We start from the raw sequence: 13,225 nt of genomic DNA on the forward strand, positions 1-13,225 counted from the left end.
CAAGAAGGTCATAAAGTGAGACAGCAGGATGTGGTCTGTCTTGTGTGCGCTCCCATCACATCTTTCACCTGTTCAGACTTGCTACTGTTCTTTACTGGCACCAGCAGGTGTCACAGCACTAAAGTCTGTACTCTGTAGGGGGTTGGGCACACAATGGGCAGCCCAAATGTCACAATTTATTACTCAGTGTTACTCATAGGATGAGGTTTTTAGAAAGTGCAATTCATTTCCAAATCCGTATTGCTTTTACACAATATGCTTTTCCTTGTCTGTGTACCTGAAGTAACCTATCTATCTCTGGGAAGCCTAAGAGGCAAGTGATGGCTATCTCAGCATGGCAGTTGAAGCCGTTGTGTATAAATATTGAAAACAGTATGAAAACTCATAAGACCACAGCAATTCCTCTTTAAACCCCATAAAATAATTAACTGCAGCACCCCCTGGAGTGTATCCCACGTGTTAAAAATAAATGAATGAACAATTTGTAACAAAAAAATAAATAAAAATAGACTATACAATAAAATAGAACAATGACAAATTTTTTATTAAACTTTTAACTTTTATTAACAAAATGAATAAGGATATGTTTTACACACGTTTAACACAAAATCCTTAGGCTACCTTAAAACGATCGTAGTTTGTGGTCTATTATCTTATTAATTAAAACACATCAGCCATAAAATAGCTACAATGGCATATTCGCATATATTAAACATCTAACTTTTATTAACAAAATGAATAAGATGGATAAAGCCTTATATTGTAACCCAAATAAATAAGGTATTTTCCCTTATTTAAAACGTTTCCACCTTTTCTGACACTCAAGGTCACCTTGCATAATACAAAAAAAAGTATATAATAATTGTTTAAATGTTTAAAAATAGATTTAAAGGGATACTCCACCCCAAAATGAAAATTTTGTCATTAATCACTTAAATCAGACTCCTCCCACTTTTCCATGTTTTTTATTGGTTGCTTTTAAACTCGTTCCATATACGGCCAGATTCTGGCTCTCAATCCGGAATTGTTGCTATCAATAAAAAGTCTGTATAACTATAACAATGGAAATTCAGCTCTTATGAAAAGTAAGGAAATAGGCAAGTCTTTACAAGTCATCTTTACTAGAGCTAAAAGAGGCAATGCTAAAATGTTACATTGGCCTAATAGTTGCTGGCCAAAGCTGTTTATACAGTAAAACGGAAATTTCGGTCCAACTCCGGGCACAGAATTCACCATAGGTCTGAATACGTTCCTAAACCTGTTGCTAGTTAGCGTTGCTGAGATGATTGACATCTCACTTAGCCAATGACAATGCAATTACGAAAGCGTCACTGGCCAATAAACAGACAGTATATAAAGCCACGCCCACTTTGTTCTCTAGTTGACATAGGGGTGTGTCTCATAGAGAACAGTGCGTGTAAAGTCCTTGCACACCGCAGCAACCTGGGCACAGCAAGTCAAGGGGTCCAAACTTTCATTTTTTGCCTTTTAAACGCGTTGTCAACATGTCCAAACCGCTGACCGACCATGAAAAGCGCAAGCAGATCAGTGTTCGTGGTATAGCTGGGCTGGGGGATGTTGCCGAAATCAAAAAGAGCTTCAACAGGCATCTTCACTTCACCCTAGTGAAGGACCGCAATGTGGCGACCCCGCGGGATTATTACTTCGCGCTGGCGCACACGGTGCGGGATCACCTGGTGGGCCGCTGGATCCGCACTCAGCAGTATTACTACGAGAAAGACCCGAAGGTACGTACGGATCTCCTCTTCTTCTTCCTCCTCTTCCCTGTGCAAGCAGCCAGGAAGTGGCATGTTTGTACAGTAGTGGGATACATAAAAATGCATGTAAATGTAATTATTGCCTGTTTTTACATACGTTCGTAACTGCATAATAGTCATAAATGCGTATTTGAATAAATGAATAATAGTTTGATGCATAAACCGTCATATTCATAGTGCATTGAAAACATATACAGAATATTCATATTGAATTTAACCTGGACATTCATTTGTTTTCTCAGCTTTGTGCTCTTTGCATTGACATCCATTTGGTCGTCCTTTAACATGGGGTCAGCTGTTAGTGTGTGCTTCCTGTGCAAAGTGTGATCTGTTCCTTGTCACATTAGGCCATCATTAGAAGTATTTTGCAACCACTTGATGTTGTGTGCTCTCTAGAGCAAGTACAGATTACACTATGCTGTCAAACCCAGTAGAAGATATTAGGCCTTATCTAATGCATTGAAATGGTCCATGTGCCCAATCACTCATGGCTATTAATAGACACCTGTGACCTGGGTGCTTTATTATGATTTGGGAGGTAATGATGGGTTTTTGGAGAGTAACAATTTGAAAGTGTTTTTTCTTCCGGCCTTTCGTGGTTTCACCAGTGTGGCTTGCACTATGTATTCATGTTTCTGTGAAACTTGATGTTACTTGTTAGTTGATAAACATTAAATATAGCCTTGAATTTTGAGTTAAAGCAGCATTACATGGGAACTTTCTATACTTTATGCCTTTTGGGATTTTATTAATTTATTAGTTAACAATTTTTATTTAAAATTTTTATTATTATTATGTGCTCAAGAGAGTTCGACTGCTTTCCAGAGACATTTGTGTGCTTTATTTCAGCAGTCCTTTGAACCAGTAAAACACCTGTTTTTCCTCCTATCTAGATATCTCTAAATGGAACCCGATAGCTTTATATGGTTGAGTACAGCACACCAATACGTGAAGTGTTTCCAGGAACTTCACTCTTGTAAAGCATTAGGCTCGTTGAGGTTCAGACCCTTGGAAAAACAGTAAAACACTGTCACTTTATTTAAACCTACAATATGCTGTCATTAAGCACCGTCTCAGCACATGAAAGTGAAGAAAGGATTTATTTATTACTGTGGTATTCAAATGTTCACTGTGGATTTGAGGCCTTCAGCAGGCTGTGAACTCCTCCCTTTGCAGACATCTGATGAATGGACTCTTATGAAAAGTTGATCCCAAGCCAAAGACATCAAATTAAGCATGTTGCACTTGAGCAACCTGGAAGAGACATGACTAGAGCATGAGTTTGATTTTGTTAAGAGGGAGCGTATGTTAATGTGTCCTTTTTATTAATTTGTGATTGAATTACAAATAATTCTATTGATATTTCTGAACTGTAACAATCAGTTTTAGAGCTCAGTATTTTGTTCTCCTGTTTTGCTTTGACAATATACTCTAGAAAAAAACTTGGTATTGGTAGACCATTACTTTTCTTTCCAGTTCACATAGTGATTAATTGTAATGTTAGAAGGGTGAATTTTCCAGACAGCATCTTCTAATCTTTGTACCTTATATTGTCATACTACTTATGTAGGTTTTTTTTTTTTTTTAAACATCTGCTTCAGAGACAGATACTTTGTAGACATGAACACTCATGCATTCAGATTTATCTGTGTGTTTTCTGTTGCAGCGCGTCCACTATCTGTCTTTGGAGTTCTACATGGGCAGAACTCTACAGAACACCATGATAAATCTTGGGCTGCAGAATGCTTGTGATGAGGCCATCTACCAGGTAAAGTGCATCACTATGACTTTGCAAACTTAATATTTTAGTAGAGCGTTTGTTATTTAATTGCAGAACTTGCCCACAGCTTTATTACTTAAACATCCTGATACATTAGGAACAGCTGTTGTTTTTTTCCCCCCCTGCTCACCCACAGAGAGCTCATTGGGGATGTAGACCAATTGCTACAGGCTTGCAAAACTGTCTAAACCCTTCCTTTACTAAATGTGAAAACACAGAAGTTGCTGAAACTTTAAACTGTATGAAGTTTGCATAATCATTTAAAGTTTTGTTGCCCAATATTGAACTTGTGTGTGTGTGTATGTGTTTTTATAATGAGATGCTTTTTTTTTTTTTACATGATTGTGCTGATCTTCAGCTTGGACTAGATTTGGAAGAGCTGGAGGAGATTGAGGAGGATGCAGGATTAGGAAACGGAGGGCTTGGCCGTCTTGCAGGTACCAAACTTAAAAAAAACAAAACAAAAAAAAAGACAAAAAAAAAAAAAGAAAAAAGAAAAAAAAAACCTACACTTGTGGTAGAGTACACAGCCTGATCATAATGGGCATTCTCCTTCAGCTTGTTTTTTGGACTCTCTGGCATCTCTGGGTTTGGCAGCATATGGATATGGCATTCGTTATGAGTTTGGCATCTTCAATCAGAAGATCACCAATGGCTGGCAGGTAAACCAAAACTGTAAAATATATTCATACACGAATATACATTTACCTTAGCCTTATATTGAGTTAGTTGGACAAAAAGCCTCAATGTTTTCTTTTAAATATCAAAACCATTTAACTCTGGGACAACTCTGTTTATTAGGTGGAGGAAGCTGACGATTGGCTACGTTATGGTAACCCTTGGGAGAAGGCCCGTCCGGAGTACATGCTGCCTGTACATTTCTATGGCCGAGTGGCGCATACACATGAGGGACCAAAGTGGATTGACACCCAGGTCTGTCAGTCATGATATACTCATTGCTCTCAACTAATTGTTGAAACTATTCTGTTCTGATAGAATAGTAGGAGAAAAAACATCTAAATTAAAATAATAAAATGCGACCCCATAACTGTTAGTTTTTTTGCTAATGTTAACTGTTAGATTTTTTAATGTTGTAGGGAAAGTCTCTTATGCTTACATTGCATTTATTTAATCAATATACTGTAATATTGTTGTGCTGCTTAATATATTTTGTGAAAATTGTGACAGTTTTATGATTGGTTATTTTATGAATATGTAGTTCAAAAGAGCCCAGATTTATTAGAAATGGATATATTTGGTAACATGATAAATGTCTTTAATGTCACTTTTGATTAATTTAATGCATCCCTGCTAAATAAAAATATTAGATTGTTAGGTTGGCAAAAGCAATGCACTTATACATTTCTAAAAGATAAAAGAGAAGGGAAAGACAAAAAAAGGTTGTGTGTGCAATCAAATTTTACTTGCAGCATCAGGCACAAGTTCATAATTTCTTGGTAATATATTTAATTTGTTCATTTTTTTTTTTTTAAGACATTTTGTTTACAATTTTAGCTCTGGGTTGGGTTGATTTAAAAAAAAAAAAAAAAAAAAAAAAAATTTGATCCTGAAGCAAAATCAGTTCAAGTGTGTGTTTTTTTTTTTTCTTTTCTTTTTTTTTCTCTCTATGAATGTAATTAAATTGAGTTAAGCTTAATTAAAATCATTTTATATTTTTATGTCTTATTTATACTATCTTTTCTTTGGCAGGTGGTGCTTGCGATGCCTTATGACACTCCTGTGCCTGGTTATAAAAACAACACTGTGAATACTATGAGACTGTGGTCTGCCAAAGCTCCTAATGATTTCAACCTGCAAGAATGTGAGTCCACACAATGATTACACAATGTGTGTTTACACACACACACACACACACACACACACACACACACACACACACATTCAGTCCTTTGTCCAGTATGTTACACCTGTGTTTTGGTACTTTTTCGGCTATATCACTGAAAGTAAGTGACACCCTTGGTCCTGGTTTGGGTGGAGGATCCCTGCTTCTGTGTGAGCTAATATTGTTATGCTTAAAATTCATTACAGTATGCTTGAAATTTCCTTGTATCATTGAAATAGTGTGTTGTATTACTGTTAGAGTGAACTAGTCTAAACTTACCTTCTTACTTGAGTTTAACTTGTTTCCTGGGAGAATGGTTTCTGTGTAGAATACTAAATATAGCATTCTTGCAGCAGCACAGAAACAGGAGAGCAGCTGGCAGCAGGCCAGCGTTACCCATAGATACGCCTGCTTTTGAGAGGGTCCTTCATGATTGTTGGGCCTCTACATAGGACGTCTCATTCTATAATAGACATGGCACTCTTAAGGTTTTGTGCCCAAATTAAGTCATGTTTCCGCATAAAACACTATCATTTTCCCAGTGTGTAGAGTGTCCTATTAAATTGATCAAAAGTGGTAATAAAGTATACGGTTACAGTTGATGCATAAATGCTGTTCTTTTGAACTCTATTTTAGAAATCCTGAAAGAAAAAAAAACAAAAAAACATGGTCTATGACCACTAATCTGTGAAAACAAGTAGTGTGGCTAAAATGTTACTGTACATGCTGAGAGTATTTCTGTCTGTTTTATCATTGATTTATAATGCAAAAAATACAGTACGGTTTTGAAATACTGTCTTTTTTTCCTTTGTAGTTAATGTGGGAGATTACATCCAGGCTGTACTGGACCGAAACCTGGCAGAGAACATTTCCAGGGTGCTCTACCCCAATGACAATGTAAGTACACGCACCTCTCAATACTATAAAACTCTTAGTGAGGGGTGTGTGTGTGTGCCAGATGGAGTGAATGTACAGAGACGGAGAACAGAGAGCAAGAATTTGTGATATACGATATGTGTATTAGTTACCAAAATATCACTTGTGTATATATAGACTATGTAGATGCTGGTATGCAACATATGCTTTAGCGGCCTGGCACAAGCAGACTGAAAACTCTTATCTTGTGCAACAGTACCGCAGATATGTGTAATGCAATGAGGAAGTATGAAACTGTAATATGGAGTCCTGAGTGTTACACTAGTGTATATAGCTATTGTTCACACAGCTACTGAACTATACCGCCAGAAAACACAATGCATGGTTATTTTATCAGAAAAAAATACAGAAAATGAAATATTTTGCTATTTGTAAAGCTTTCAGTGTGTATGTCTTTAATATGAATTAAATTCTTTGTATATGCATGTGTTAGTTTTTTGAAGGGAAGGAGCTCCGTTTGAAGCAGGAGTACTTTGTGGTGGCTGCTACTCTGCAGGACATCATCAGACGCTTTAAATCTTCAAAGTTTGGCTGCCGGGATCCCGTGCGCACCTCTTTTGAGACTTTCTATGAAAAGGTGATATTACTTTAAATACCTTCAATTGGTTGCTGTTTTTAAATTTGAAGGATATAGGTTGATTCGAACAACAATTTTCGGTCAAAGTATAATGCTTTCATAACTCTCTCTCTCAGGTGGCGATCCAGTTGAATGATACTCATCCAGCTCTGGCGATTCCTGAACTCATGAGGATCCTGGTGGATATAGAGCAGCTAGACTGGGAAAAGGTGTGATGTTCAGGCTGACAAACTGTTTAAGATAATGGAATAATATTTACTAATATTTCATTTATTCATATACATGCATTTACTGAAATTAGTTGATATGCGTTATAGCACAAATGAAAAGCAAACTAATTCCTTGGTCGTTTTGTTGTGCTGCATTTTTCTGCTTAGTCATGCTGACCTGAGTAATAGGCATAGTAATGCTAATGAAAAGAAAGTATTGTGCATGCAACCAGCCAACTCAAAATAATGGAATTTTTGTCAGATTTTCTTGGAAACTTATTTTATTTGCTGATTTCTATAATTTCTATTTTTAATAAGTTATCAAAATTAGCATTTATGTATGTATGTATGTGGGTAGGCATGGGAGATCACCACAAAGACATGTGCATACACAAACCACACAGTGCTACCTGAGGCTCTGGAGCGCTGGCCCGTCTACATGTTTGAGACACTTCTGCCACGACACCTGGAGATCATCTACGAGATCAACCAGCGACATCTGGATGTGAGGATACGCACATACACTAACTCAAGATCATCAAGATGTTGTTAAATGAACCAGTTTGTCTGATTGAGTCTCTGTTGTAGAGAATTGCTGCGCTGTATCCAGGCGACAGTGATCGTATGCGCAGGATGTCTCTGATCGAGGAGGGCGATCCAAAGAGGATCAACATGGCCCACCTTTGTGTGGTCGGCTCGCACGCTGTTAATGGAGTCGCACGGATTCACTCAGACATTGTCAAAACCACTGTGTGAGTAGAGTGCATCAGTTGTTTTGCAAAAATATTTATAGCAGAATTAATCATTTCCAGGGAGCGTTTTTTTTAATGTTGGTTTCAATTTTATTTTTGTGTAGAGATGCTAGTTAGGTTAATTATATATTGACATTGTTTCCCCCATTGATATTGCTTTGATATTAAACATTTTAGACATTTAGAACTTTTTTATTTTTGTGGTTTAAGGTTTAAGGATTTCTGTGACATTGAGCCAGAGAAGTTTCAGAACAAGACGAACGGCATCACACCTCGCCGCTGGCTGCTGCTCTGCAACCCCGGCCTGGCTGACATCATCGCTGAGGTGACCTTCTTAATGAAGTAACTCTTTCTTGCTCTTCCCCACAGGTTTTCTTTCTGTCCCTCACTGTCTTGTGCTTGTTTTCCTTTCAGAAAATTGGTGAGGACTTCCTGACGGATCTTTTCCAGCTAAAAAAACTGTTGGACTTTGTCAATGATGAAATGTTCATTCGGGATGTGGCCAAAGTGAAACAGGTGTAGACCTGTAGTTAGTTGTTGTTTCTATGATTTTTGCTGTTTGGAATTTATGTATTCTGATTTTTTTTTTTTTTCGTTTTCTTGTTCATGACTTATTTATTAATTTTTTAGGAGAATAAGCTGAAGTTTTCAGCATATCTGGAGAGTGAGTACAAAGTAAAGATAAATCCTGAGTCCATCTTCGACATCCAGGTCAAAAGAATCCATGAGTACAAGAGACAACTGCTCAACTGCCTGCATGTCATCACTTTATACAACAGTAAGAATTACGCACAGAAATGTGTTCACACTGGGTTGATTGGTGCCAGGTTGCTCAGGACAGAGGAACTGACCAAAGATATAGCACTTTTACTAATACTGGTTTGTCTTTTACTGGTATAGGTTGTTTATTTTTAATTCAGTTGGAAATATAGATGTCTCTTCAATAGCTGCTTTCTTGTTTTGTAGAGTTGTATTGAAAGCATTCTATAAAATGTTATAGAAAATAAAACTTTTGTTGTTGTTTATCAGAATTATGTAGGAGTTTCCTTTTTAAATAACTCCAATTAATGAGTAATTAGTGAGTGATTTTTATAAATTATTATTATTATTTATTTATTTTTTTTCATTCTGCACTTTCTAGGGATTAAGAAAGAACCAAACAAGAAGTTTGTTCCAAGGACAGTAATGATTGGAGGAAAGGTATGTGTATTCAGTTTAATTCAATTGAAAATTACTTTTTAAATTATTATAATAATAATAATTATTAGTATTATTTATATATGTAGATAATGGTCATAACTCCAGCTTTTGTCAAATACAATTTTCAAACCACTAGAGGGCCTCAGCAAACTTCTAAAGGGTCTACAGGTTGACTTAAAATTATTTGAAATGAAGATGTAATAAAATAATCAAACTTGACTGAAAATGCTTAAAACAAACAAACAAACAGATTTTTCTGCCCTCGGCAGCAATTGTTTTATTAAAGAACATACTATTCCTTAAACGTCTGGAATCATGGAATACGTTTTTCATTATTTAATTTAATGGTTAATATTGACATTTGTAGAATCTGTTGGAGTTTGAAAACTAGCTATTTTTTCATACGAGGGGCCTTTGAATATTGTGCTAGACAATGGGAGGCCTTCAAGTCAAAAAGGTTGAGAGCCACTGCTTTAAGAGTCCTAAAAGTTCTAAAAGGTGTTTTTTGTGTTGTCTTGCACTGCCTCCCGCAGGCAGCACCAGGCTATCACATGGCAAAGATAATCATTAAACTGATCACCTCAGTGGGGGAGGTGGTGAATCATGATCCTGTGGTGGGAGACAGACTCAAGGTCATTTTCTTGGAGAACTATAGAGTCTCATTAGCTGAGAAGGGTGAGTAAATTCATAAACTGTTGATGTATAGCTAGAAAAGGATTTAAGATAACATGCAATGATTAATAAATATTTTTGCTATAGATGCATTGTTTTTTTTAATGTTACAAATGATGTGCTGAGTATGTGATTGAATGTGTCATATGCTTTGCTCTTCAGTGATCCCTGCTGCCGACCTGTCCGAGCAAATCTCCACGGCAGGTACAGAAGCCTCCGGTACAGGGAACATGAAGTTCATGCTTAACGGCGCTCTGACCATCGGCACCATGGATGGTGCTAATGTGGAGATGGCAGAAGAAGCTGGAGAGGAAAACCTGTTCATCTTTGGCATGAGGGTGGAGGATGTGGAGGCCATGGACAAAAAGGGGTGAGAGAGTGAATGGATATAAATGGGACAAGGAAGCTTTAGGCTGGAGGACTGATGGAATCAAACAATGAAGCAAAAATATAGATGCAAGTCTAGATTATTCTGTCTTTGTGAGAACATTTTAAGCTAAAATGAGTAATTACTCCTCCTGACTTGATCAGTAATTTGATATTTTCAGTTTTCTCTCTTTATGTGCTTTTGGCATTTTTTTATTTTGTAACATTTTCTTTTTTTGATTCTGTATAACTTGTATCTATTTTATTTTCAAAAACAATTTTAATGGTTTTTATTTTTAGTTTACAATAACAACACTATTTGTGATCTAGATACATTGCCAGGGAATACTACGAGCGCCTGCCTGAACTGAAGCAGGTGATGGACCAGATCAGCGCTGGATTCTTCAGCCCCAAAGAGCCTGAACTCTTCAAAGACATCGTCAACATGCTCATGAATCATGACAGGTGAGTGTTAAACACTGTTTTACTCCCTTTTAAAAAAGTTTGCATTTACTTGTGTGGCTTATACAGACACATTTAATTTTTGTTTATACATAAGGGAAACTTGCTACGGGTTTATTTTTCAATTTTACCTCTATAAAATTCATAGCTATTTTATGTAACAATTATCAGATTTATTTATGCTTTAGTCGTTTTAGTGGAGATGTCTGACTTCTGTCTTTCTCTCTCAGGTTCAAGGTGTTTGCAGACTATGAAGCATATATCAGCTGTCAAGAAAAAGTTAATGAACTCTACAGGGTGAGTTGAGATGTTTGGATATTTACTGGTGGTTTATCAATATGGGCTGAGCCAAGAGTGTCAGTAGTAATATTTGATCATTTAAAATTATTCCGTTAAATGCAAAAATTTTTATTTTTCAAAACTCTAATATAATATATGTCATTAAAAATATTGTCTATATAGATTGAACATTTTCCATTTTTAATTATATTATAAACCAGGGGTGTCAAACTCAGTTCCTGGACTTAGTTTTCAAATAAGCCTTAATGACTTGATTAGCTGGATCAGGTGTGTTTAATTAGGGTTGCATCTAAACTGTGCAGGGCTGTGGCCTTCAGGAACTGAGTTTGACACCCCTGTTATAAACTGTAAAATATTTGAGAACAGAAAGTGTGTTTGGAAATGTTTTTTACCTGTCACAAGGGGGCGCTAAATGTCAAAATCACCAGTGTTCTGACTGATTGATCTACAATACTTGGACTATATATCATTCTACCACTACTCAAAATGTGTAGTTGACCTTGATGAATGGACATATTGGTAAAACCGCTTTCCTTCATTATGTGTAAAATTCCCCTTTCTTTTCTTCAGAACCCAAAAGAATGGACCAAAAAGGTAATCAGAAACATTGCTGCTTCTGGAAAGTTCTCCAGCGACCGCACCATCGCAGAGTATGCACGTGAGATCTGGGGCGTAGAGCCGTCCGACGTCAAGATCCCGCCACCTAACGAACCACGTGAATGAGAGAGTGTCCACTGGGTCTGCTCTCCTTTCCCAGTGTGCCGGTGTGCCTTGACTGGCTTCACCTGATTCAGATTCAGGTTTCTCTCGCTATGCATAACACCATGTGGAGCCTCTTTGAACTTCATTACTGTAGTGTACCCTAAACATACACACAAAAACTCTTCCATGTGCACTTACACTGTAGTAGGTTTTAAATCACTGTTACTTTCACATGCCTATACTTGACTATCTATCATCATGGTTTCCATTATGAAAATTCAATTTGTTGGTCATCTGAGAGTCATTTATTGAAGCTTCAGAGTCCAGTCCAGTTTCAGAGATATTTATGCATCAATTGGTGTAAATTCAAAATTTTTGTGCGTTCCTTGTTTCACTTTTGAGAGAGGCAGTTGTGACTGATTATAATAGAGAACACGGTGGGACCGAAAAAGAGCCATTTGAGTATTTTATAAAGCCAAATCAGCAACTGGAAACCATTGGAAACTTGAGTAACATTCATGTCCTAGAATATTTCTTAAATATGACAAAATATTTGACCTGCAACCACATTTAGTCTGTTAAAATTCAGTAGAAGCAGTATATTTGCCTTAAAATACTTGATATAAGCAGTCAGAAACAACAGCCTTAATAGTAACACATGCAAACTGCATTGATGTAATGACTCCAGAATGTCCAAATGATCTTTTTATTCAAGCTTTCAAATGCAGGTTAAAGGGTGCCTTGTGTGCACACTGTGCAATATTAACAACAATAAGAGAACACATCCCTTTGTAAATATTACATGAAATAATGAGAATAGAGGATATATGGCAGCTGGTTGATGTAAACTCATGGGAATTCATCATGTGTGTCCTTTAAATAGTCTTATAGTTGCTTTTTTTTTTTTCCCCCTCAATTTCCTCTATTTCACATAGCATTAACAAATTATGAGATGTTTGTCCCGTTGTTCAAATTACAAAGCAGCTTGAACTTTGGCAAATGGAAATTCATGAAGCAAACCCTGGCTTGAGTTTGAACTCTAAACAGCATTTCAGATTGCGGTCTGTCGTTTGAATGTATGTTTATGGATGTGCCTTTTGAACATTCACACATTGTACTGAGGCCTTGTTTTCTTGCTACATTTTACACAAGTACTGTATACAATTAATGGGTGTTAAAACCATGTTAACAAATAATAAAAACGTTGAAAACAAACAGTATGCTGTTGACTTAAAATGACTAAAGGTATAATCTGTTCTTTGTTTTGAAGATTGAGTGCTGATGTTATGTTGTAACGCAGCATTCATATCATTTAGAATAGTGATGAATGGCTTGAACAGGTGCCAGGTGAGGTAAAAGTGAACACATGAATGAGGTATTGAGGCTGATACCAAGTAAAACAGCTTATCAGCATATTAATTCAGCAAAAACACCCCAAGCTTCCTATACGTGCCTTCCTGCACTGCTGTAACTAGTTTAACTGGATTTGACCAGTCTGTCCCTGATTAGTAAAATTCAACTGGTCATTATGGTTTGTGAAGGGATTACATTTGCAAGAGCAGGTTAATGCTAGACGGTTGAACTTTCTCCAAATTGAGATCCAAGTGCAAGGTTTTCTTTTTTTTTTTTTTATTGCCTCCCTTAGTTT

General features: G+C 36.7%; 1 protein-coding gene across 1 annotated transcript; it reads left to right on the plus strand.

Annotated features, from left to right (window-relative positions):
- The first annotated feature begins 1,377 nt into the window (after nt 1-1,377).
- On the plus strand, nt 1,378-12,812 carry pygb (phosphorylase, glycogen; brain). Its single transcript, XM_058748817.1, has 20 exons — nt 1,378-1,748; nt 3,445-3,546; nt 3,917-3,995; nt 4,117-4,220; nt 4,360-4,491; nt 5,269-5,380; nt 6,216-6,298; nt 6,771-6,914; nt 7,031-7,123; nt 7,482-7,628; nt 7,712-7,875; nt 8,086-8,200; nt 8,290-8,391; nt 8,506-8,653; nt 9,017-9,075; nt 9,609-9,750; nt 9,910-10,117; nt 10,444-10,578; nt 10,806-10,872; nt 11,446-12,812. The coding sequence occupies exons 1-20, from the start codon at nt 1,506-1,508 to the stop codon at nt 11,596-11,598; spliced, it is 2,532 nt and encodes an 843-aa protein (XP_058604800.1). The 5' UTR covers nt 1,378-1,505; the 3' UTR covers nt 11,599-12,812.
- Nucleotides 12,813-13,225: the final 413 nt, after the last annotated feature.

The sequence above is a fragment of the Onychostoma macrolepis genome, chromosome 17 (genome assembly GCF_012432095.1).
Source record: "Onychostoma macrolepis isolate SWU-2019 chromosome 17, ASM1243209v1, whole genome shotgun sequence".
In the NCBI taxonomy this organism is placed as follows: domain Eukaryota; kingdom Metazoa; phylum Chordata; class Actinopteri; order Cypriniformes; family Cyprinidae; genus Onychostoma; species Onychostoma macrolepis.

Excerpts from the sequence above, each read along its gene's own strand:
- pygb (XM_058748817.1), top strand. The coding sequence starts at position 1,506 with ATGTCCAAACCGCTGACCGACCATGAAAAGCGCAAGCAGATCAGTGTT. Across the intron at positions 4,492-5,268 it reads CAAAGTGGATTGACACCCAG|GTGGTGCTTGCGATGCCTTA; the intron begins GTCTGTCAGTCA and ends TTTCTTTGGCAG. Across the intron at positions 6,915-7,030 it reads TTGAGACTTTCTATGAAAAG|GTGGCGATCCAGTTGAATGA; the intron begins GTGATATTACTT and ends TCTCTCTCTCAG.